Here is a 25,406-nt window from a genome sequence, read left to right as displayed (position 1 = left end):
ACTAGCACAAAGTCTGACTGAGAACAAGATCACTGTTGAATGGATGAAGGAGAACAGCTGTTCTTCTAAGGAACCTTGTGGGGAATAATTCAGTCTGCAAAACACAGCTTCACTTTTTTCTGAACTGGTCTACCGTACAAATGGAAAACCAGATGATAAACACAAGGTTTCTGTCCTGGGCTTCTGCTTGTAGCATAGAGAGACGAAAGTTGCTGCGTTATGTAGCTGATTATTTTTGCAAGCTAGAATTGTTTTGGAGAATACCTGTTTAACTGAGGCACGGTGAACCTTTCATTCCATTCTGTCTGTTCCATGTTACCTCTATATCTGAATGGATGTTGAGGTTAGATATTGCCCTACCAACTCTTTTCTTTACACTGAATTTGGCCTGGGGTGAATAACCCTCTGCCTAGAATAAATAATTAGAAGAAAGTTACTTGGGCATGGTGTGGGGGGTTCTTCTTCAGATATCTACCATTTATTCAGATTTTATAGCAGAATGCAAGACAGAACCTCTACAGCAAGTCAGACAAATTGAAGAATTTTAGGGGTAGCACTGTTCTCTTGTGAGAAAGTTACTCATCTGGTGTTTTAGTGTATTGTGATCTGCTACTTATGCTATCACACAGTGATTTAAGATGCAACTTGTCTTAAGATGTCTGCACCTCTTCCACTCCTCACCAAATCTGTCCGTCAGACTTCCAGGAGCAAGACTGTACTGCACTCTTGAGCTATGTTAGACCTTTATTGGAGCCAAAGCTCTTTGCTTAGTAACGAGGATGGAAGCTTAAAGTCTTCCTTGAAAATGTGGTCTCCCCTACCTTTCCATCTTTGAAGAAGGATGTTTGTTTGGCAAAGTGTATAAAAAGACCTGGATAAAGCATGGTGGTTAATATAAAATTTAAAATGATTTAAGTTTCTTCTGCTGTCTTCTGTATCTCCTCTTCAGTAAGCTGCAGAGCAGAAATGGCTATTGTACAAGGAATGATGTAAGACATCTATAGAGTCCTTGAAATTTTTTCTAAGTTAAATGGAGGTAGACAGGCACTCGGGTAACAGTCACTTATTCTCTGGTTGCCTGTCTTTAGACATAAGCATCAGGACACATCCTTCTATGCGTCTAGTATGCAGGGGGATATTGTGTTATAGTTCTGCTGCTGAACAGCACATAGACATATCTAGAGATCACAGCTTGATACACCTTCTTCATTATGCTTTGCTGTACTCTGGTGATACATGCTGCTTTAGCTGCTGTATCTAAAAACAACCAACTAACCCCAAACCAGAGAACAACTTCTTCCCTACCCCAACACACCTCTTCCTACATAAGTTTTTTTTTGGGGCACCTGAGACATGAACATTTTCAGTCGTTTTTTCTTGCATTTGACATCTGTAAAGTGAAATGCTTCCATTTCAGCTGTGAAATCGTTTAAGTAGAATGAACTAACTGTAGAAAGACCAGTTTCAATGATATGCTCATGTTGGGCAAATAACTGTGAACTTAAGATGCATCTATGTTAGTATTTTAGTTTGTTTGGAATGTTCTTTTGAAGCAAGCCTGTTATCCTCACCTGCTGTGCTTTGGCTAACATCATGGAATAGTCTTGGAGTGGTTAAATTGGAATTGTTTTGGATGAAACTAAACTGGAAGTTGTGCTCTAGGAGAGCAGTTCATGCATCCTGGTCACTTGTGGTTGTAATCTGGCCTGCTTTGGGGTAGAAATCATAGAAGTGTATAGAGATGTAATGGCAACTAGCTTGCTTTACAAATTTTCTTTTGTTGATTTGTACTACTTGTTGATGTCATTGTGCAGACAATGAGATGTTATTCACCTGCTTCTAAATTCACTTTTTAATTAAAAAACAACCCGCAAAAATACACATACACACATAGGAAAATTTCCCCTCTGCCCCCCTTGCTCCAAAAAACTAGTATCGTAGAGGGAGTTAAGCAGTAATGTGAGTCTGTAAAGGGTTGTTGTCTCATGCCTAAAATAAGCCACAAAGTTTATAAGCAAACTTAAGGGCCACACCTACTAAAGTGTTGGGGAAGGTTACTTCACTTTGGTCATAGATACGCAATCATAACCCTTCGAGCAAGGACAAGTTTTGATGCTGTCTGAACTTGTGTACTTGGTTATATTTCTGCTTTATATAAATAGCTTTCTAAATGGTGGAAATGCAACAGCTTTTTTCTTAAGGCTGTCTTGTGGCTAAGGTGCATGCATTTTCAAAATACAAGTTATGCAACAGAAGTTTGCAGTTTGTGCAGATTGTCACTTGTACCATGATTTTAGGCTTTAATGTGAAGTCCACAAATCTAATGTGAGTGGTTGTATAGCCAAATGGTAACAGCCTTAACTTTGTCTCTTACCCTCTTGACTGGAGTGAACACTGCAATAGACTTCAGTTGAGGAAGGCGTTAAAAAGGAGAGAGGCTGGAGAGTGACATCACTTCTAAGCTGAAATGCTAATGCATGTCCTTCTATAGTCTTTGACCTCTTTGCAACTTAAAGGCCTTTTGTTAACTTATCAAGTTAGCTTGCTCAGTGGCTACCAGTCACTTGCATGAAGACTTTGGAAATTAACCTGGAAGCAATGCAAACCTGTTTTCCTCTAGACTGGGCTTATTTGATACCAATCCAATAACATCTACTTGTAGTTGAAATGAGTGGGGGAAATGAGTTGAAATGAGAGAGTGTTTTCTGCTGGAGTTTTACTAGCAGTTTCACACTCAACACAGTAACCTCATAGGACTTTTGAGTATTTGATTTTTACAGTTGCCTTTTTTTAAAAAAAAGCAAACTGATGCTAGGCTCACAGGCGGTGTAGAAAGATTGTTGTAGCACAAATTGGAAGTAAACTTAGCATCTATGATATGTGGCTTTCTTTAAAAGAAGTGAGGTGTGTGTTTGAAAACAGATTTGTAAACTGGTGAACTGTTTTTGCTCTCCATGTATGCACATAACCAAACTGGCCTTGGTGAAGTTGGACTAATATGTCCATTTTCTATCATCAGTAGTGATGTTGAAAGAACTCTGTGCTTTGGATGACTCTGCTCTTGTGGATATTATCATTCTTACTGGTTTTACTACCAAATTGAAAAATATTCAGTGTTATCCTCCTAATTTAGAGTTACTGATACGATGGCACCTTCCTAAGTGTACAGCATGAACCCTTCTCTGAACTATCTCTTGCAGCACTTTCCACTAAAGGATGACTCTTTGCAGGTTGTAGGAAGCAATTATGGTACTAAAGCTTCCTTTTGTAGCAGTAAACCAAAGATGAGTGGGAAGCAGATGCATTAATCTGAGTTGGGGGGCAGGAGGGGTGGGGGGTAGAAGGTATTTACTGTCACTTTCTTAACTGTATCTATGTTGTAACCATCGTGTATTGAAGAATTGTGCCCTTGTGGCTTAAGTTTCCAGTGATGCCATAGTATTTGCTTTGAATGGGAGCAATTTGGAAGTGATATTGAGACACACAACAAGATCTTTTCTGGAAGTGGTGCAGTTCCTTTCAGTTATGAGCAGTGTTTCAGAATGTTGGTATGGAGTAATTGAAGTGGTCCCATGTACTAGAATACATACTTGTTTTAACTCTTTTTTTTTTTTTTTTAATGGCATGAGATAAGAGGTGCTTATTTTTCAATCTGCTGATTGTCACTCTTCTGAAATCTTTAGAAACAGCAGTATTTAAGCAGGATATCAATTTGACATAAATGCTGTGGTGTTGCAGTTCTATGTGAAAGTATGATACTTCATAAAAATTGTGAAGTTTTCAGAATATAATATGTACGTGTTCTTTTGCATTTGAGGTGGAAGGCTAAATGAGAAATAATAGATCCTTGTTAGCTGCCTATATAGAGGGCATTGGTATAAACAGAATCTGCAAAACACTTTGGACTGACCTTTTTCAAATACTAAAGCAAGAAGAATGCTTTTGTCAGTTACCTTACTCCTGAACAGGAAGGGGGCCAAAAATGTTTGGTTTTAGACCAGTCTTGATATAGTAACTGTTAATATCTTACTTGAGACTTGTGTAAAAACGACACTTAATGTTTGAATCTGTGGAGAAGAAGATGGAGTATTTCTGAGGAGAGACAGTAGGTTTTCCTTACATGGTTTATTTAATCTCTGCTCTTGCTTTTATTTGTCTCACTTTTGACAGAAGTAAAAGGGTTTTATAGACTTCATCTTTGGAAGCATTTAACACCTCACTCTTAGCTGCTGATGAACGTGACTCTAGGTGAAATTTTGTTTATTAACTAATTTCAAAAGGTATTTTTTTTAATATGTACAGAGTAACTCTTTGAGGACAGGTTCAAGTTGTTTTTTTATTACGGTTTTGCTAAGGAAGGCTAAGGGCTGGCAGTTTCCATGAGATTGTTTTTATATAAACACTGCAAACTAAATGGTGGGTCACTTGTCAACTTCTCTGTGTTACTCTGAATTGAGTGTCTGCTTGTGAATTGAAATGGGTATCAGCAGACAGTTTTGCCCAGTTGAGTGAAGCTTTGGAGTAAGTCATGAAACTGTCTTTAAGTTGGGGGTGCGGATGGACCAGAAACAAGCAAAAAAAAAAAAACTAAACCCCCCAAAAACCCAAACAAAAACGCCAAAACACTTGCAGGTGCAGCAAGGCTCAGTCTTCTTTGATTTACCCTTGTAAATGGAAATGGATGAACAGAAGCTCATAAAAAATTAACTTATTTTTCATCATTAATGAGGAGCTTAGCCTCTCAAAATACTTGTTGCTGGAATACTTGTTTAAATGAGGCTTCTGAATGAAGGATACATTAATGGAAAAGAATAAAGAGCATGTAACTGGGTAAGTTATGAATTAAAGGCCTTGAATTATGGTCAAAAGTACTGGTAGCTTACAACCTTTAACAAAAGTTAATCTTCCAGCTGCCTATGTACCTTTCATAGCACGCACTTCTGCAAGCATTGCTGCTTTTGTTTCTAGCTCAGACTATTCTAACTACCTTTGTATGTAAGTTAACTTTTAACGAGACCTTAAACAAGCTGTGACAACCTTAACATAAATTGGGACAATGATACTTGTTAGTTGGTGTATGGCTAAAGTTGTCTTAACTCAATCCTGCAGTCTCCAAATTGTCAGTCTGCTTGCTATCATACAGACCTTAGAGAAAGGGATTTAATGTCATGTTTTTAACTGACATGCTACTACATGTACAGTTGCTATTGTGTACCTCTTCTTTGCAACGCATACAAGGTGAATGATTAAACTCAATGAAAAGTGAGAGCACAGTGTAGGTCTTTAAAAGTAGAATAATAAAAAAAATCTTTGTCATTTGAACTCCTCATGTTTCTAGTGTAACCTTTCTGCTCTGGCTATGAGTGTTATTTCTACTGATAGTTAGATGGATAAAGAAAATAAAGCAAGTGCAAATAGTCTGCACGATACAGTATTCACGATCCCCAGGCTATGATTGTAGCTCTATTGGTCCATATAAATTGGCTGTCGGTATGAAATCATGTTTGTAAAATTTCTAAGAACCTGAAGGGTTTAAAGGTGAAAGTGGAGAAGCCTGGAACGGGTGGAAACTCTTCAGTGCAAGATTTAAGTACTTGATGTTTTGAGATATTGCTTTAGTTATATTTTAGTTGAAAAGATCTCCAATGGCTTGTGTTCTGTGAATACTTAAAGCACTAGGTTAAATCCAGTTCTGATTGAAGCAAGCCAAAAATTTTAAGGTAAAATAACCTTTTAAAATATATTTAGAATAAATGAACCCTGATCAGTTAGCTTACATAAAAAATGAGATTCATGCCAAGTGTAAATTATGTAATAACTCCTGTTCCTCCCATAATAAAAACATTTCAAGGGGAAAATTAAATTACACGCCTTAATCTTTTGTTGGGAGAAGGAAAATCCAAACACTCAAGATTAGGTGAAACTATTCCCAAGTTTACCTTGATGGATCTGCTATTGTGAGCTAAAGATCTAACTATTTTATTTCACTTGCTTTTGATAGCAAAAATGATTTCTTCTAGTATGAGAAATAAAAACAGATTACTGGAGTATGGAGAAGATGCTGTTAATCTGATATTTTCAGATTATTATGCTCTTAGGTGAGTCACAGGAAGTTTTGCATCTGTGCTGTCTAGGTCCATTCATCAGTTTGAAAAACTGATTAAATGAGAATACTTCGGGGGGGGGGGAATAAACAGAGGAAGGAAGTTTTTTGAGAAAAACAGTCATGTTACAGAAGTTTTACCACTTTGCCTCTGTAGGCAGATAATCATGTGGTTGTCACTTAGGTGGTTAGGTGTGGGTTTTTGGTGTGGTTTTTTTTTTTTTTTGGTACTAAGGGTTATGTTAAAGTTCATGTTGAAATCATTAAGAGGATGGTGAAACTCCCTGGTCAATAGCAGGCTTAGGTCTGCCTTTGGTACTGGATTTCTGGCATTTGATTGGAAGAAGCTGTTTGAAAGCTTGTGGAACTCTTCTTCCTCTTCCACTTACTCTTTTGGCCTAAACATTTTGGTGTTTTGGGTCATGGGTTGGATCAGGACACTGAAATCTGAAGTCTACATTTCTCCCCTTCCCCTATATGATTCAAAGATGTTTGCATAGCTCAACTCAAAGAACTAGATAGCCTAGGTTAATAGTATAAGCATGTACTCAGCCGTTGTTTAACTCTGAAACGTTGCTTCTTCCAGCACTGATACTAGGCTAGTTTGAAGCCTCATTAAAGTTAGCGTGCTTGGGGTTTCAGTGTAGGAAGTATATGAGCAGTAGAGTTTTCCTGGTGGCAGCAGAGTCAAAACTGTGTTTTATCCAGGGAAGTACAAATAAGATGTCTCTTGCCTCGGCAGTTATTTATACTATGCTGTTTTAACTGCTGATGAGCTGTCCCTGAGTCTTGCAGATGATAATTCTGATTGGTTTTGAAGATAGGTGTGGAATATATAAAGATGTAACTTAAGACTTTTATCTATGGTATAGTATGATCTTTGCCCTAAAGTCAGTTAATACAATACAGTTCTTTGCATACAATACAATTTTTTTTGCATGTAGCCGAAAGCTGCTTGGAAGATCTGTTGTGGCTTCTTGATGTGAAACTCTTTCTCTGTGTGTCTTTTTCTGACATCACAGGTTTTCTGTCTCATCTGGCTGCCTTCATTGCTAGTGTGCATTTCTTCATTCCTCTTACTTCAGCTGTTACCAAACGGCTCCCAGTCCTTTGAATTGGTGGATCTGCAGTCAGAAAATAACTGGCAGGGTTGAGTTTTCCTACTGAGTCGAGCTGGTTGCATTCCTATTCTGAGCATTTGATTTTGTTAAACTCAAGAGCCAAGAGACAAACTTTTAAAAACTTGTAGCTGGATAAAGTCTTAACACATGAAATCTTGAGGTTGATGAGTATGTATCTGTTTATGAGAAGACATCTTTGACAGGTGCTCTAATCTTGTGCCTTACTGTGCTACCTTAATGTTTAAGTGAATAATTCTGTAACTGCACAACAGAAAAAATTGGATTTTATCTGCACAGCTCAGATGTGAGAATGTTGTATACATCTAAAACTACTAAATAATCGTGTGCTTTACAACGCAGTTAAAATGGTAGTGATTTGTAACTGTACCAGGTGATTCTTTTGAAATGTCACTTTGATGTTAGGTGTTGATATGTAAAAATCTGAAGCTATAAACTACTATTTATAAATGGTCCAAAAAGCAAATAATAGTTCCACCTGCAGGTTTGTATTTGTCTTGGAATCCTGATAGCTTTCTGTTTTGACTTTCTGCTGACAGGTCACATTTTGGGCAGGCAAAACATAAGGCACATAGCCCTCCTGAGAGTAGAAAATCTATTTCAAAGACACCCAAAGTGCAGTCTAATACTACTTCTGAACAGTCCAAGGGACACTTTTCTAAAAGGTAATTGCACTTCATATTCATATGTTAACCAGTGTTATGAGCTTCACAACTGTGTATAGAATACCTAGTTATACAGAGTGCTTATAAAATGTATGACTGATAGATTTTTAACTAATCCAGGTATGGCATTCAGTGGATAGGTTTCAGTGTTTCACATTCTATTTTTGTTTCTTTTTATAATTTACCAACTAAGAGTATTACATCAGTGATGGGGAGGAAATGATTTCTGCGTAATTAGTACTGGAAAACTTGCACAGTCTTTCTCCTCTTCCTACTTCATGTAGGGGGAAGATTGCCCAAGGAGTTCTGAGCAATGTCCAGTATGAATTGAAACATTTAATAAAGTATGCCTGTGTTCAGGGTAGTAATCTTGGTCGTGCTTTGACTGCCTTTTGTGTACTTCTGCTATAAATGCACTGGAACAGTTTTCTATCATGTAGAAGGGGATTTTGCCATTTTTGTGTGTGATTAATTGCCATCAATTTCAAGATGGTGAAACTACCTTTTCATTAAGAGTCTTCCTTAACTAGAACCCAGTTATGACTAGTTATGCATTACTGAACACTCTTTACTCTCTTGTGGGACTTAGATTCTCAAACATTCAGATGATAGCTTCAAGGCTTGGAGTTTTTTCCTTTTTTTATCAGTTCGACGTACCTATTAAAAAAAATGAGATAGTAAAATCTACCCAAGTTACCTCATATCTTCCTCATTAAAAAAAGCAGAGCACTGTGCAATTTGTTCTAATTTTCATGCTAGCAAAGATTTGCAATGACTGTTCTCATACAGGCATTTTTTTTCTTGTTTCAATGTAAACTTAATAATCAACAATAATCTTACCTGATGTTTCCTTTATTATTAGAGAATGCTGACATTTATTTTGCAAAACTATTGCAACTGTGAGGTTTCTAGAGTTCAACATTAACCCTGTTCTTGCTTACTTCTACAGAGGCTGTAGTTCATCTACTGTTTTAATACCACAACAAGAAGATCCAGAGACAGTCAATACTTCAGAAAAGGAAAAAACGGGGCAAGTGCCTAAGAAAGACAATTCTCGAGGAGTTAAACGCAGTGCTAGTTCAGATTACAGGAGGACCGATTCTCCTAGCTCTGCTAAAAGACCCAAAGCACTTCAACACACTGAAACTTCCTTGGAAACTAAGAAGCCACATACTAAATCTAAGAGAAGACATTTAGACCAAGAACAGCAGTCCACACAATTGCCATCAACAAGCAAGGCTCACACCAGAAAGGGTGGAGCTGCTGGTAGCTCCCGAAGTCTGAAAAGGAAAAGGACAGAAAATCTGTCTTGTATAAAGAGTGGTTCAGCAGTTGAATCAACTGGCGCTGAGGAGAAGTCAGCAAAACTCTCCAAGCTGGCTTCAAAATCAGTGACCTCAGCCAAAGCTGGGTGTAGCACCATCACTGATTCTTCTTCTTCAGCTTCCACATCTTCCTCCTCTTCTGCTGTTGCCTCTGCTGCTTCTGCTGTTCCTCAGGGTGCCAGAGTGAAACAAGGAAAGGACCAGAATAAGGCTAGACGTTCCCGTTCTGCATCCAGCCCCAGCCCAAGAAGGAGCAGCAGGGACAAAGAACAGAGTAAAACAGGTGGCTCTTCAAAGTTTGATTGGGCTGCTCGATTCAGCCCAAAAGTCAGTCTCCCTAAAACAAAACTGTCTCTACCAGGCTCTTCCAAGTCGGAGACATCAAAACCTGGACCTTCAGGACTACAGGCTAAGCTAGCAAGTAAGTCCTATTTTTGTGGAAGAATAAGCATGTATGTTTTAAAATAGTCTTCGGAACAAAAATTTCTATCGTTTTTAGTGATCTTCCTAAAGAAATTTACTTTTAGTGTGTTCTGCTGAGCTTTTAAGTAAAGGACTGACTGAAATTATTTGCAGCTAAAGCAAATTACTTCAATATAGTCAGTGTTCTATAAGTTTAATTTGCTTCTGTCTTGTAAATCAATATTAAAAAAATATGCAAAATAGTTGAGTGTTGTGATGGGAACATGTATGCTATAAAACTCTTGATTGTTCTTCCTGTCAGATTTCTGGTTTTCCTCTTTTACTTAAGCTATCTGTCCTGAAGTGGGGATGTTAAATGATTGAAAACAAGTAGATAATGTGATTTCTCGTTTCAAGCCCACTTACCTCATTTTTCCTTACTGTGAGAATATCTTCTCTGATACTACTTCAAGAACAGTAATCTTTTAAACCTAGTGTACCTAGTGCCTCAGATGTTAGTCACTTTATCTTTTTGTTCTTACAAAACACGTCCTCTCTGCCACTGAATTTGAATAGCAGGCACTGTTCTTGGAAATTGTCGCTAAGAAATACAGGCTGTCTCCAAGCAGAGCACCTGCTTGCCAGTGTGCAGATATGTTTGTGGCTCTGTTGCTTTGAACAAAGTTTTGTTTTTTTTTAAATGTGTTATGCTGCCTTTGTGTACTATATAACATGCTTATAACATGTATTCTTTAAAACTTGATTTAAGAAGTTGGATTCTTAAGCTTGCTTACTGTTGTTCCTTTCCCTGGATATGGTCACAAGTAGCCTGTCCCAAATGGGGCATGTCTATAGCTCATACTAATGCAGGAAATATGTGAAATAAACAAGAGCAACTGGTTGTCTTCCTGTATAAGCAATTTATGTGTAGATTTAATTGACCTAACAGGCTTGTTTTGGATAACTTGTGTGACTGGAGTACTGATTCTGGAATGCCCTAACCTGATTGAGGAAGAGTAGCACTGGGGAAGGGGAGAGGAGTTACGTTTTTGTAGCAAGCTTTTCTCTACCTGCTCTATGGTTCAAGACTTCATGGGTGATGAATTCCAGAGTAAAAACTCTGAATCCGCAGAGTGGAATGAGAGGGAAGTGCATAGGAATCGGGCAAGAATGGGACTTACCCACCCACAAGTTCTTAGCAAAGTCTGTCACAGGCAACTTTTCAGCAATGTGGACAATCAACAGGGAGGAGAAAGAATTAACTTCGTCAAGAGAGTGAAGGCAGCAAGTTACTGGCAAGTGAAAAAATTTCAGCAAGTATTGAGAAGGGAAAGGGTGGGATAGCACAATGTAAAGGGGGTGTGTGTTGAATGACTAGAAAAACAGCATTAAGAAGATGAGCCTAAACTGTCTCTGCAAAGAATGTCCTGAGAAAGCTAGCTTGACTGGCTTTAGCTCTGTCATGACTTGAAAGTGATCTCTTGCAAAAAGATACACTTGAATGTCTTAGTTCAACTTCAGTTTATGTCACAAAACCAAGTTGGTATGGACTATAAGGCTTGTGTGTATATGTATAAAATGTCACCAGTAGGGGACACAAAGCATGGTGAGGAACGCTTCTAGACTCAGAGGTTACTTTCTCTAGATGGTGTCCCAGTTTGAGGGGGAAAGAGAAGTAGTAACAGGTGATGCTAGAAGTCTGAAACATCTGATTCTTCTTCATTTTACTGTAGATTGGAGCAAAACTTATTCCAATGGTTATTATATTGAATATCATTGCTATACTGAATACCACTTAAAGTAAGAACTCAACCTAGAATAGAAGTGTTAAACTGTGTTATTTTCAAATAGTCTCACTGTTTGAAAAATAGTGCATTAGAGCTCTTTGACAACAGATTGAAGTGATCTTGGAATCAACGGTAACTATTGTTAGTGTAGTGCTCTTGGAGGAAAAGTCTGTCATACAGCTTCAGTAACTCAAATGTTGGGACAAATACTTTAACAAAATACACATTTTGGATAATGTTGAGAGGTGTCAAGAAAGCAGTAAGAAAATAAACCTCCAGTGTAGGTTTTTAAGGAAGAATGGTTAAGTTCAAATTAATTTTCTGTAGCACGCTAGTACCCTTAGAGGATAAGGAAGCAGGAGTAGATGATACTAACATCCTAGAGCTTTCTAAAGCAGTAAGGCAAAGTGATCTAAATTAAATTATTGAGAGGTGTATAGCTCTCTGCCTGGAAACGTGTCCTTAGAAGTCATAGTAATCCTGTGTAGAAAGTGAAAGCTAAAACTTGGTAGGCTTGCATAGGAGCATAATATCAAACAGATATTTGAAATGGGGCTTATAGAAGTAGAGGCAGATAAACCAAAAACAAAGTTGCAAGCATAGCTCTTCAAGGAGCTGCAAAAATTGCAGGAAAGATGATGTGTGTGAGTGGTTCTAGGAAGAAAAGTGGGAAGAGAGGGGAGATTATTCTGGCTAGTACATGGTCAGTCATGTCTGTATAAATGCAGTGCTGTTCACTGTGGGGTATTGCATTTCAGGAAGTACAAAAGAATTATTAGTAGTTGTGGTCTTTAAAGAAAAACCAGAAGAGCTGAGCTGTCTTAGTCTACTGAAGAGAATGAGGAGAGAAGTGGTTGCCATCGTTGCAGAAAACTTTCACCTATTGGAGGGCAAAACCCTGAGGTTTCTTGTCTGGTCCTCACTGGATAATTAATAGGTGTTAAATGCAGCCGAGGTGACTTCCAAGGTTTTCAGCTGTACAGCAATCTGTAATTGAGCAGTGATATCACTGAATAATAGCCGTAGAACTTGTTGGAAGAGCAAAAACAGGCTAGACTAAAGTTTTTCATCTCTGTTTTTGTAGCTGAATATTTTTTGACAGGGGAAAAAAAGCAAGTTCCATGTTTTGCTCTCTTGATTTGACTATTTTGACATCCCTTTCAAGCCCTATATTTTGTAGGGGCTTTTTTACAATGTTGCAAATTGGGTCATCTCACTGATTATGTAACAGTATAAAACCAAGCTTAATTGTGTCTCTGTTATTAGGGAGATCTTTACTGTCCTTTGTGTGTGGTGTCTTGTGGCCCTTGAGTAGGAAGAAGCTGGCAGTGATGACTAGGACAGCGATGAAGGCAGGGTAACTTAGCACAGCTGTCCCTGACTGAGAAGTCTCTACCTAATAGTTTAAGACCCTGGGGGTGGCGGTGGGCAGAGCTGGAGAGGTTATTGGGATATACTAGAAAGCCACATGAAGGTGAACACAAGAGCCTGAATGATGTATGACTCTTGGCTTAAGGGATTTGGCAGAAGTGAGGGAGAAAAGAATCTGAAAATAGCTCTGGAACAGTTTATTTGGGGTTGTGGGTGACAGTACTGTCTCTGTGATGGTTGTTAGAGCCTTAAGAATTGTGGGTTTAGGATTGAGGCAATAAGGTGACTGGCTTGGAGAAGGTTTAATTGCAGTGATGGGCTCTGTGGGGCTATAATAGAGCTGGGAACATCTGGGTTGGTACTGAGGGAGGGGAATAGTGGAGTATTAGAGCAACAGGAGGCTGTCTAGTCTTCCCTTGCCACAACTATTTTCACCCCATCTTTATTGCATGAGGAGGAGAGCAGCCCAACACAGGAGCCAATCTGGAGTCTAAACTTGCAGTTTGAACAAGTAAATCTCTACTGATTATCTTTCTGAACTGCAAAATAAGGGCTTTTCATGTTATGGACTGTAAAAGTTTGACTGATTTTGTTTTGGCTTGGGGAATACACTCAGATTTTAAGTGAATGCAGTACAGCTGCATTCAGGACTTGTTTCTTTCATGCAACAAAAAATGCTTTTTTAAAAAAATGCTGACCAGAAAACACACTTAAATGTGAAGATGTTCTTAAGATTTTTTTTGTTTTGTTTGATTTCTGTTAGGCTATGCTGTTTCAGGTTTAGCCTGTTTGGGTCTATTTTCCTTCTGAGTCATTAACATGAGTGTGTGGCATGCAAATAGGATGATGTCATAGCATCAGCAACAGATCAGTTTGCCATAAGGAAACCTATGCCTGTGCTCTAATTCTGAAGCTTATGCAGTTACTGAATATGAACTGCTTAAAGTTAATTTTCTTCTGGTTTATTAAAAGTCCAATCTCTTTTCATAAGTCTTACTAGCTCTTTGAAACAGATCTCTTGATAGTTCTGTGTATTACAGAAATAATGTTGAATAAACAGCTTCTGGAGATGAATGTCAAACCAATTCTGAAAGCCCTTGCTATCTATGGCAGTGTGACTGGTGTTGTCCTTTGTCAGGCAGTCACAGGGCATCTCTCTGAATGTGGGTTTTGCCCTCTTTGCCAGCGAAGGCCGGGGGCTGTTAGCCTCCTGCAACCCCTATAGATACAGGACTGACTCAGGCAGGAGTGCACGTTGGCAATGTGTTAATGGAGGATGAAATTTTGGTGACAGTGTGAGTGAAAGGATGAAAGTTCAGTCCAACGCTGAAGAAATTGGCAGTCCTGAGGTTTTAGGTTCATGTATGTGCCCTTGTAGATACATCAGAGGTAGAGAAGTAAAGACTCGGGAAGAGAAACATGCAGTAAGAGCTGACAAGGAGAACATTATTCCTGAGCAGTGGGAGAAAATGAGCTCAACTCTTCTGGGTGCTCAGGCTGTGATGTAACGTACAACTCATCCACCAAGCAGTAACTGGGTAACTCTTCCTATTTTCTAAAACCCTCTTAGTGAGGTAATTCAGCTTAAAGAGGTGGCTGGCTAATTTAATGACTCTTACGGAAAAGGACAACCTATTTCACAGCTTCATTGCCCTACTGCTTCCTGGTATCTCTGCTCATCTGACCCTTGTTAAGCAAGCTCAGCTCACCGAACTGGCAGAATACAAATGGAACAAGAAGGTGTATATGTGGTGTGCACTCTGTGCATCTAGGAATCGGTTTGGGAGCAATAAGAGATGAGTGTACCAAACTGTTAAACAAGAGTAAGCTGTTAAGCTAGCTCTGCCGTTTTGTGAAACCTTTGCCCTTGGAAGAAATCCTTTTTTGATATAAATCCAGTCAACCTTACTTCACTTAGAGTGGATGTGTGGTGTGTCATTGATAGTCTGTTATTAAGCTGATAACAAGTTACTTAATATTTAGGTCTGACTACTTGAAAATCAGTACCCACAGATTTGAAGTAGTAAGTGGCATGCTGACATAAAGAATTAAAATGTATATTTAATTTTTTCCACTGAATTACTACTGTAACAGGGTGACTAACTTATTCATCTAAAGCAGGGGTCCTCAAACTGTTTAACCAGGGGGCCGGCGAGCGGATGCAGTGGCAGGCAGTCATCTGCGGCTGCTTGGTTCCCACCCCCCCTGCCCCCCAACCCCCAGCGGGGGGTGTCTGTAAATACCGGGGGCTGGATTGAGGACCCTGGGAGGCCGTATCCGGCCCACGGGCCGTAGTTTAAGGACCCCTGATGTAAAGGTAAAGCAAAAGCACATCTCATTTAGAACTTCACCATACTGTTACAGGTACCGTACTGAGTAGCTTGCTTTTCAGTATACATAATATGAACTCAGAGTGGTAATCGTGTTTTACTCGTGGAGTAATGCAGTGCTATACCTAGTGCTAGTTAAAGCATGCATTTTCTGTTGTAAAATATAACCAGCTACGAGGGGGAGTTTTGTATCTGTGCGCTTCTACAGCTTAAAGGCTTAGGTAGCTATGGCATGGGGTCCTGCTACAACTGTTTCAAACTGGTTTTCTCTTACATATATATAACATACTCCCCCCACCCCATGTCTTACTGGATATAAATAGGATTCGAGTCATCATGTGTTTTTGTCATAGCAACTTAAATTTTGGGCTTGAAAGCGTGTGTAGTAAAAATACTAGTGTTTTTTTTAATATTTGAGAAAGTTACATATTTTGTTCTGTATATACAGACCATCTGAAGCTTCAGGTGACTGGCCTGCTTTGGTTTAGTGCTTGGTGCCTGTTAAGTACAAAACATTGTTGTTTTCCCAAGGTTGCCAAATTTCTTGAGTTAGTAAATCAGGTGTGTGCTAATACCTAAATATCAGGTTAACCTTAATCTCCAGGGAATTCAACTGCACACAGCATTGTGGTGTTGTGTCTAGCGTAGTGTTTGAAAGGACTATAGACCAGGTCAGTAATAGTTTTTCAGATCACTTTTCCTTTTCTGTTAAATATGCAGTCACAAGCTCTGTAGTGAACATGTCATCCCTCAGTACCACAAGGCAGCATTCCTGAAACGTTTTAGGATTAAGGAAATAGACAGGAGCCAGTTTGATAGGTAGTGTGCTCAAAAAACATAGCACTCTGCTATCTTTTTATTTCTGCTTTGTTGCCAGAAGGGGGAGCAGTGGTCCAATATTACCATCTTTTCAAAATTATTTACATCTGTTCTAGTAATAGTATCTCTAAAATGAATGTTATGGGGTTCTCCTTTATTTTATTTATTATAGAGATGGGGGGACTGAAATGTTGAGCTGGGCCTGATGAGGATTTTTAATTTTTGACCTTAATTATCAGCCTTCTGTTTTGGAAGCTGTTACTATAGGATATTTTGGCTTGATAATAACCTTGCTTATTATCTGAGTATGTTGTATTGCATGGGGGTTTTGTGTGTTTAAGATTTACCTGGTTCTGCTGTGAGATATGTCATCAGAACAATGGCTTCATAGCCTAGAACAAATTAATATCAGTTGGGTCAGCCTTCCAACAGTGCAAATACTTCTAAATTAAAAATGTGAACTCCTTTTCCAAAGCTGTGAAGATATGCTTGGTTCTTTGCCTCAAGGAAGCCCTTTTGACAGTGAGAGGGGTTGAAGAGCTGTAGTTGAAATAGGAGCACAAATAATATACATCACAGATCTCAACACTGCCAGTGTTTGAATCTTGGAGGGGTGCATGGTTTTGATTTAAGGTAGTTATTCTTAAGTCACACTAATGTGAATAAAACTGACTGAAAATTATGATTTAGCTAGTGAAAAAGATTAAGTTTATGCTGCACAGATGCACTGGGGGGGAACAGATGCCACCACCACTGCTCTCCCCACAATGTAATTTCTCCTTCTGTCTTTGTCTAAAGCTAAAGTGTCATCTTTCTTTTTTTTTTTTTAAAAAAAGTGGTTTGAACATAAATAAGTGGAAATAATAAACATGTATCCTGTAAGGTGATATCTGTTTAGTGTGAGAGACTTGGAAACTTTTCTGTAACTGTAGTGTGTAGGTTAGGAAAAGGTGTCTAGGTAACAACTTCAAGTTTAATATTACTTGTTTCAAAATAATGAGTAAAAGTAAATACCTGAGCGTTTCTCTTAGTGGTATAGCAATTAGTCTAAGGTAACTAGAAGCTAATGTGGGCTTATTGTGGTTCTTATGTTCTTCTACACAGAAGTTTCCTGTATGTAGAAGTTTCATTTCTTTGTAGAACTGCTGTGTATTTAAAAACTGATTTCCTCACGATTCTTAAAATATTATGTAGGTCTAAGAAAATCTACGAAGAAGCGCAGTGAATCACCACCTGCTGAGCTCCCCAGTTTGCGGCGGAGCACACGGCAAAAGACCACGGGCTCCTGTGCTAGCACCAGGTAAAACATTAAGATAATGAAATGACATTACTGCAGTGGTTGACATGAATGTCGCTTCCATGCATAAAACCTGAGCTTGTCTGTCTCTTACTTAGCTATTGTAGAATTAGCTGCAGCTTTTCAGGCCTGCTGGGTTACTCTATACACCACTGTTATGGACAGCCCATAGAATGTGTCACTGTCAGACCTTCAATAAGTCCCTCAGCTGTGGGGGTGAAGGGGAAGATGCACACAAAGTCTATATTACAAATTAAAGTAATTCTTTCCTTAGGGAGGTGGTGTTTTAAAAAAAAAAACAACAACAAAGAGAGCGTGTGCTGAACTACTGTCATCATGAATAATAAAATAGATTACTATTTTGAAAATTAAGTACCACACAGGAGTCTGTTTTAATAGTGTACATTGTTAAGCTGACTCAGCTGGTCAGCAGCTGCATCTGAACAATACTGCAAATACTGAAGAACTTAATTTATGTTCTAATGCAGGGGAGAACTAGTCCTGAATTAATAATTTTAAACAGCTGGTAGATTAAGTGGGAGAGGAGAGTAAATGTCTTGTGATGCAAAAAATTTTTGTAGTTGCGTATATTCTGAAGCTAGACTTGTGACACCTTAACAAGCTTTATTTTTTTCTTATGCCTAAACTACTTTAGTAGTTCCAGTACAACTGTACCCTCTTCCATGAGGAGAAAAAAAAAAAAGCTTCTGAAGTCTATTCTGTTGTCAAGCGTGCATTTGAATTTGACTGTTTACTTTGTAAGCATATGTATTTGTAGTGGTGATGACAGTAGTGTTTAAAAAAGCAAATTCAAAGCAATTTGTGCTCTCAGACTTGTTCCGGCACTGAAACCCAAGTTGAACATCAGAGTTCTCTTTGCTTCCAGTAGTTTAGAACTTGCTAGATAGTTACTCTGCTATTGAATTCTCCAATGTGTATGTGACTTGTAACTAACAGTTACTTTAATTGTGCTCATTTTTACTGTTATTTTAGTAGACTGCTTTGTCTTGAAGGGTATAATGTAAGAACCTAGCTGTGTAATGCATTAGTATAAACAAATGGCTACCATAGTGCAGGGCCGGAAGGGTAAAGAGGAGTTGGATAATTTTGTGAAGGTGGATTCTCACACACATCTGTTAGTTGGCACAATTTTATGGTCATGATCCACATAAATGCTATGTCGTTTTAAGTAGTCTCACATCAATAGATCTCCTGTCTTAGTTCATGAGATCTGAAACTTTGTTTTTTGAATCTTTAGTCGGCGAGGCTCTGGCCTGGGTAAAAGAGGAGCAGCTGAAGCTCGCCGACAGGAGAAGATGGCTGATCCTGACAACAACCAGGATGGAGTTAATTCTTCAGCTGCACGTACAGATGAGGCACCCCAGGGAGCTGCAGGTAAGAAGAAAATCCAGCTGAAGCATTTTTAGTGTAGTTGCTGATATAAACTTCTCTGCATTTAAAAATAATTAAATAGATGAGTTCTGGGGAGAAATTGTTGAAGCTGGTACAGCTGGTAAATAATTCTGGAAGATTTTTGAGAGGGACATTTACTCTTGAACCTGGTCTCTTGGATATCTGGTACATGTTTCAGTTATGCTTTTTTTTTTTTGTAGTCTCCAAACCATTTCCAATAAACCAGACTTTAGTTTTCGGGCATCTACCTCTTTCTTTTTTTAAAGCAGCTATTTCTGATGCTACGTAAATTACTGTACTGCCAACTGAAGAGACACCAAACTGTTCAGAATACAGAACCATGCATTTACCTGTAAAAGCTCTTTTTTGTAGCTACTCATAAATATTATACGAGTTTTCTTGAAATTGCAAGCATGTCTGTACTGGAGAAATTTGTAACCAAGTTAAATATTCTTACTTGCACAATTCTGTTAAATGGTACTTAATTTTACATCTGGTCATAATCAGTAGTGAGTTCAGAGGAGCTTTCCAGCTATTATGCTGGATTGTAGAAAAAGTCAGAAGTTCTCTCCTTAAAGCTAGCTAGTACAAAAAGTCAAAATTTAGAGAAACTAAATGCAGCATGACACTCAATTAAGAGAAATATAAATTTACCTAAGGATACAGGTAAACTTTTCTGCAAGATAATTAGCTCATTTAGCTGTATTCCCTACCCTGCCCCCCGCCCCCCCCCCCCCCCCCCCCCCCCGTAGGCTGGTATATTTAAAATTACAATTGTACAGAAGTATGATGGTGGTAGTGTTAAATGCAGGGCACTCTTCTGATGGTGGATGCTTTCGCCTTAACGATAGAATAAGTGCAAATTTTGTAGCTTTAAAGGCACTGTAACTTGCTTTAATCTCTACCTTATTTCTTTAGCTTCTAGTTCTGTTGCTGGGGCTGTAGGTATGACAACCTCTGGAGAAAGTGAGTCAGATGATTCTGAGATGGGAAGACTACAAGGTATAAAAGTTTTTTATTAATTTACTTTTTTTGTTTGCAGCCTATAAATAGCCATATCTACCCAAATTCTGTATTATGTGCAGTGGGAAGGCTGTATTTTTGTTTCTCTCTATGTGAACGTGTTGCTTTGCTTACAGTAGTTCTGAAGTACGGAGTTACAAGCCTTAATTCCCTAAAGATGCAAGAATTTGGAAGTAGTGTCTGGAGTGGCTGGCGTAGTGTCCTTACTCATTTACATGGTGTATGATACACTACTGTTGATGATTTTTCAGGAGGAGTTGGGGGGACAGAACAGAGAACTCAGTCCTATTAAATGTGTAAGCTCAAATATGAAAATAAATCTCTGCGAGAATGTTTTCAGTTGACAGGCCAGGTTAGCACTACTGTTACTCTGCCTGCTTCTGGATAACATTTTTTTTTTTTGTGCTTGTCACTGATACCCATGTTTGCTGTAAGCTTTGACCAAAGAAAATCTAAATGTTCTTAAAATGCTTGCTTTTGTGCTTGGGCTAAAGGATTCAGGTTTTAAGAAACCTGAGAGTACAGGCGGGTATAAACTCAGTTTGCATGCCCTGCAACTGTTTTAATGATTCTGCCACTATGTCGCAAGGAATTCTGAGATAAAGATCTCTTTTGCAAATGACAGGTTTCATTTAATCTGGATATTTAATGTGGAAATGAGTGCTGTGTCACTACCGGTTCACTTGTTTATAGTCCTCAGTAAGCATAGGTATGCATTAGGAATATCGAGCTAAACTGATTTTTACGATTAACTATAACTATTAATCTGCAGTAGTCATGGTTGCTACAGTAAAGCTCAGAATCACCCACTTAAGATAGATTAAGTAACTGAGAAGTATTTAAAAACAAAGCTAAAATCCCACTCTAATATCTAGCAGCGTTCTTCCCTTTCATGCTCATCAGCAAATAAAGCTGTGAACCTTTTTTCAGTGTGTTTTTTCAGATTAATAGTGCCATTCAGTTCCCATAAAATGTGAAGATGAGCTTAACCTGTTCTGTGTAGTTTGAGTTCAGGTTTGAAATTATGGGCTGGTATATCAGCTACTCTAAATCTAGAATTATAACAATTTAGTAGACCAGATTTCTTCTGTGAAGTATATCTCTGGAAACTCAGTGGGTGACTTCTTAAAGGACCTTAATGCTCTAATGCATACAAAAATGAGTTATTTGTTCCCTAAAGGTCATCTTTTTGGTGTTTTTTTTAGAAACTGAGGTAGCTGCAGTCATCTAATCCTAACCCTTCTTTCTTAAAGTATCAAAATTCTAGTAGTCTTATAGCATCATGGAATTTAAGCTTTTAAAAATATACGTAGAAGCTTTGACAATGGCTGTTATCCTCTGTTTGCTTTTAGCTCTATTAGAGGCTAGGGGTCTTCCTCCTCACCTGTTTGGCCCTCTTGGTCCTCGGATGTCGCAGCTCTTCCACAGGACAATTGGAAGTGGAGCTAGTAAGCAAAGTTTGTCTAATTTGACTTAATTCTTTCCACTTCCAGACTAGTAGAATTCAGCCACTAGTGAATTCTAATATTTGTATTAGCTTCATAGTTTAATATTTTACATGTTGGAGACTTGTATGTCATGGTAGTGCTAGACCACTGGTCAACGATATTGATTTGCTTGTCTTCCTTTAAGGAAGAGAAATTTGCTTTAGCCATATTTCTTTTCTTTTTCCTTTTTTGGGGCATTCCTGTCTAGGTGGGGAAGGGAGGGTTCTTGCCTTTTTACCCCTTCCTTATCTTTTTCTTTTGCATGATGGGCTGCTTAACAAAAGGCCTCTTCAATCCCCTTGGGTTTTTTTGCTAGCTTTAAACAAATGCTTAAGGTAGCTTTAAAACTGTCAGTAGATGTCAGTTCTAAGTATGTTGTTTACAGTTTCAAAAGTGTCTTAGGTTTCAGAAAGAAGTAATTTCCTTCAGACAGTGTGTCAGTGAGAACATGGGTCCTTAGTCTTACTCCACCATGTCTGCGTTAAGCAGCTGGATAAGATGCATACCTTCTAGTCCAAGTCTGTTTGGCTTCCCAGGAAAGCCAGAGGCAGCCTGTTACACTGCCTGCCAAGAAGAGGATGGGTCTTACGGATACACCCATGTGCTATGTTATCCAGGGGGTGTGTTGAAAAGTCCTTTGCTTTGTAAAGGTGGAGTGGTGTGGGTTCTTGACACCTGCTGCAGGTTGGCATGATGGCTATGGTGAGCAGTGTGGTGGACTCCCTGTGCCGACCAGTCTGCACTGGAAAGACAGACGAGAGTGAGATTTGGACTCCCTTTTCTATTCCCCCTGCCCCCTTTTTGTGACAGGGAAAGGAAGTGAAACTACAATTACAGAGGAAAACAAACTATCTCTGGTCTTCCACTCTGGCAGAAGTATAGCATAACAGTTCCCTTGAACACTTAAGTTTTCTGACATTATTTTTCCTAATCTTTTTTTCTGGATATCTAGGTTCTAAAGCCCAACAGCTTTTGCAAGGTCTCCAAGCCACTGATGAAAGTCAGCAACTACAGGCGGTGATTGAGATGTGCCAGCTGTTGGTCATGGGAAATGAAGAAACATTAGGAGGATTTCCGGTCAAGAGTGTTGTACCAGCTTTGGTAAAGATTAAATCTTATATTTCTATTGGAGGATATAATATTTCTCTCAATATCTTGCTTAAATTACATATTCTTTATTTATATTATATATTCTTAGTGATACATATGTGTGTATGTGAATCTATCTATACATCTCATTATTTGGTTTTGAGGGCATGTTTTGCTAAATTTTGATAGTCGTCTTAATGAATAGCTCAAGAATAGGTAGTGGCTTTTTTGAAACTTTTACTAAAATTCAAAGTCCTGAGTCAAAAGCTACCATACTGATTTGTGCCCCTTTTTATGCTGATATCTAGATAATTTTTACTGAACTAACAATACTCTTTTTAAAAAACAGATAACGCTGCTGCAGATGGAGCACAACTTTGACATTGTAAGTGATTTGTAATGTTTAAAGTTTTTTTTTAATATTAAAATGTATCATCTGAACTTAAAACCAAATATCTGTATATTTAATAGATGAACCATGCGTGTCGGGCCTTAACATATATGATGGAAGCACTTCCCAGATCATCTGCTGTAGTGGTAGATGCAATTCCTGTCTTCTTGGAAAAGGTAAAATGAAATAAAAACAGTGTTCAACTAATCCGAGGGGATTTTATCTTTTGTTTTAACTTTAGGATATACCATTAAAATAATGGCTTCTTTTCATAGCTTACAAGGTAATACATAATGCTTGATAAGCTTCTAAAGACGCGTTCACTCTGTTTACCCCTTACTGAAAAGCACTATCTGATTCACTGAGAACTTTTTGTCTGATCGGTGTTGCAAGGATACTGTGTAATTATACAAACCGTTAACTCTTGGAGTAGCTATAAGCTGATCTAGCCTCTAAACTGGCTAGCTTGATTACAGCTAGTGGTATAGATGCATTAGCATATGTATCTCGGTACAGGTTAACTGTCCAAGTGTTAATGAGGATGATTATTTTTACAAACTGGTTTAGAAATTGATTTACAAGCTTTCTTGTCTTCTTGTAGCTGCAAGTGATTCAGTGCATCGATGTGGCAGAGCAAGCGCTTACAGCCTTGGAGATGTTATCACGCAGGCATAGTAAAGCTATTCTGCAGGCAGTAAGTAAAAAAGAAAGCAGTTTTACCTCTACTAGTTCTACACCTTGGTGCTCTTCTATGAAGATGAAATAAGAAAGCAAGTTCCTATGGTTTGTTTTAGCAGTACTGAGAGTGAAAATGTTTGTTCATTTTATTATAGGGTGGGTTGGCAGACTGTTTGCTGTATCTGGAATTCTTCAGTATAAATGCACAGAGGAATGCCCTAGCTATTGCTGCCAACTGCTGCCAGAGTATAACACCTGATGAGTTTCACTTTGTGGCAGACTCTTTGCCACTGCTTACACAAAGGTTAACCCATCAGGTAAGAAGCTATTATAAAATGGAAAGTTTTCATTTTGACCTGGAGACGTTATTTTGTTCCTTAACAAATGCAACTAAATGGAAGGTTCCAGGTAATGTTTTTCTGTATTCTTGTGCTATTCTTCATTTCACCTACATCTTTTTGCTGAGAGACTACTTGAATCTTGGAGGCAGCTTTACAGAAGTCAAATGTCAGCTTTAGATGATGATTTGGAAATAGGAAGCACCATTCTTAGTTGTAGTAGGGACAAGTACTGACTCCTGCTCTCTGAAGAGAAGCTGCGGCCCACAAAAGTAAGATTTCAAGAAATCTTGAAGTGGAATTTTTTTGGCAAAAAAAACCCAAACTTGAGTTAGCTCTTAATTAGAACAGTTGTGGTTGGAAGAGACCTCAGTTGTCTAGCCCTAATACCTTGCTTAAGCAAGGTCTACTAGAGCAGATTGCCCAGGATCGTGTCCAGATGATTCCTGCTGTATGTACTTCCTTGCCCCTAAAATATCTCTAAGGATGGAGACTTAAGCTTTTCAGGCAACCGCTTAGTGTTCAACCACCCTTACAGTAAAAGTGTTTTATTATGTTCAGTTGAACTTTTTTTGAGTGTTTCAATGAACTTTTAACTAGAGCTATTTTTAGGGACGTCTTTACTGTCTTGGTGTTTTGGGATTTACTGTCTTACCTGCACTGCATGAAAAAATCAGGCTGCTTGTAGTCTGTAGAACAGTAACCTTTGCTCCTGCATATTATCTGTATCTCCTGTTGCTTTGGCATTGTGGCTCTCTTGCCTTTTGTTTCCTCCTTGTAGATTCCAAAAAGGATATTATAAATCTGTTTATTTGTCTCTAAAGGTCCCTCAAGTTATTTGTATTGTAAGTGTGGGATGTTTCTCAGGGAATATGCAGGAGCACAGCCTTATCAGGAGGTCAGTTTAGACTGTATAAACAAATTTAAAATTCAGACTTGTAATATTCCGTGAAATATGATTCATCTGGCCTTTTTGGAGAAATTGAGTGTCTCAAAATGACAGAATAACCTAATGCAAGTTAAAATATTTTAATTCAAATAAATACTTTATTATAGGACAAAAAGTCTGTTGAAAGCACTTGTCTCTGTTTCGCACGGTTAGTGGACAACTTCCAGCATGAGGAGGTAAGGGTGTGGTGTTTTGTTTCATTCCTTTTGGGGGCTGGATTTTTTGTTTCCTTCTTCCCTCCCTCAGTTTCTGCTTATGGCTGACCTTTCAAAGACTAACACTTTCAATTTTGCTGTTCTCTCCTGAAGAACTTGCTCCAGCAGGTTGCTTCCAAGGACTTGTTAACAAATATCCAGCAACTGTTGGTAGTGACGCCTCCTATCCTGAGCTCAGGAATGTTCATCATGGTGGTGCGCATGTTTTCCTTAATGTGCTCCAATTGCCCTACACTTGCAGTCCAGCTTATGAAGCAAAGTGAGTTCTTACATTTTCGTATTCTGGGGGTCCTATTTAAGTTAATGCCTACAGTCAATATGGAACTCTGTGCCCTTGATTATACAAATATTGTGGTGGTCTTATTTTTCTTTCTGTTACTATGCTTCCCCTGGGTTACAAAGCTTAGTTAATCTTTTTTTGAAAGGTGGTTTTGTTTTGTTTTTTTTTTTTTCCCCTGAGGGTTTTTTCTCCCTTTTCCTATCTCTAGCTGTTGTCACTGGAGTGCTTGCCTAATTTTGAGTCTGTATTAGCTGCACAAGTTACTCTCATTCGAACACAAGTTGAAGAATTCTTTTTGTAGCATT

General features: G+C 38.5%; 1 protein-coding gene across 11 annotated transcripts in view; it reads left to right on the top strand.

Moving 5' to 3' along the window:
* Positions 1 to 25,406, top strand: part of TRIP12 (thyroid hormone receptor interactor 12) — a 79,478-nt gene that overhangs the window by 27,460 nt on the left and 26,612 nt on the right. For 6 of the 11 annotated variants that reach the window (XM_040613318.1, XM_040613323.1, XM_040613322.1 and 3 more), the window contains 13 exons: positions 7,782 to 7,907; positions 8,857 to 9,653; positions 17,136 to 17,241; positions 18,497 to 18,633; positions 19,570 to 19,653; positions 21,027 to 21,122; positions 22,114 to 22,262; positions 22,600 to 22,635; positions 22,722 to 22,817; positions 23,243 to 23,335; positions 23,475 to 23,636; positions 24,714 to 24,782; positions 24,915 to 25,080. In XM_040613318.1, the coding sequence (XP_040469252.1) occupies positions 7,782 to 7,907; positions 8,857 to 9,653; positions 17,136 to 17,241; positions 18,497 to 18,633; positions 19,570 to 19,653; positions 21,027 to 21,122; positions 22,114 to 22,262; positions 22,600 to 22,635; positions 22,722 to 22,817; positions 23,243 to 23,335; positions 23,475 to 23,636; positions 24,714 to 24,782; positions 24,915 to 25,080 (2,117 nt within the window). The remainder of the gene's footprint in view (positions 1 to 7,781; positions 7,908 to 8,856; positions 9,654 to 17,135; positions 17,242 to 18,496; positions 18,634 to 19,569; positions 19,654 to 21,026; positions 21,123 to 22,113; positions 22,263 to 22,599; positions 22,636 to 22,721; positions 22,818 to 23,242; positions 23,336 to 23,474; positions 23,637 to 24,713; positions 24,783 to 24,914; positions 25,081 to 25,406) is intronic. The other 5 variants (XM_040613328.1, XM_040613327.1, XM_040613324.1 and 2 more) reach the window with 4 other exon arrangements.

This window comes from Falco naumanni, chromosome 13, assembly GCF_017639655.2.
Source record: "Falco naumanni isolate bFalNau1 chromosome 13, bFalNau1.pat, whole genome shotgun sequence".
In the NCBI taxonomy this organism is placed as follows: Eukaryota; Metazoa; Chordata; class Aves; order Falconiformes; family Falconidae; genus Falco; species Falco naumanni.
Note: the sequence above shows the minus strand (reverse complement) of the source record. Positions and strands in the feature narration are given on the sequence as shown.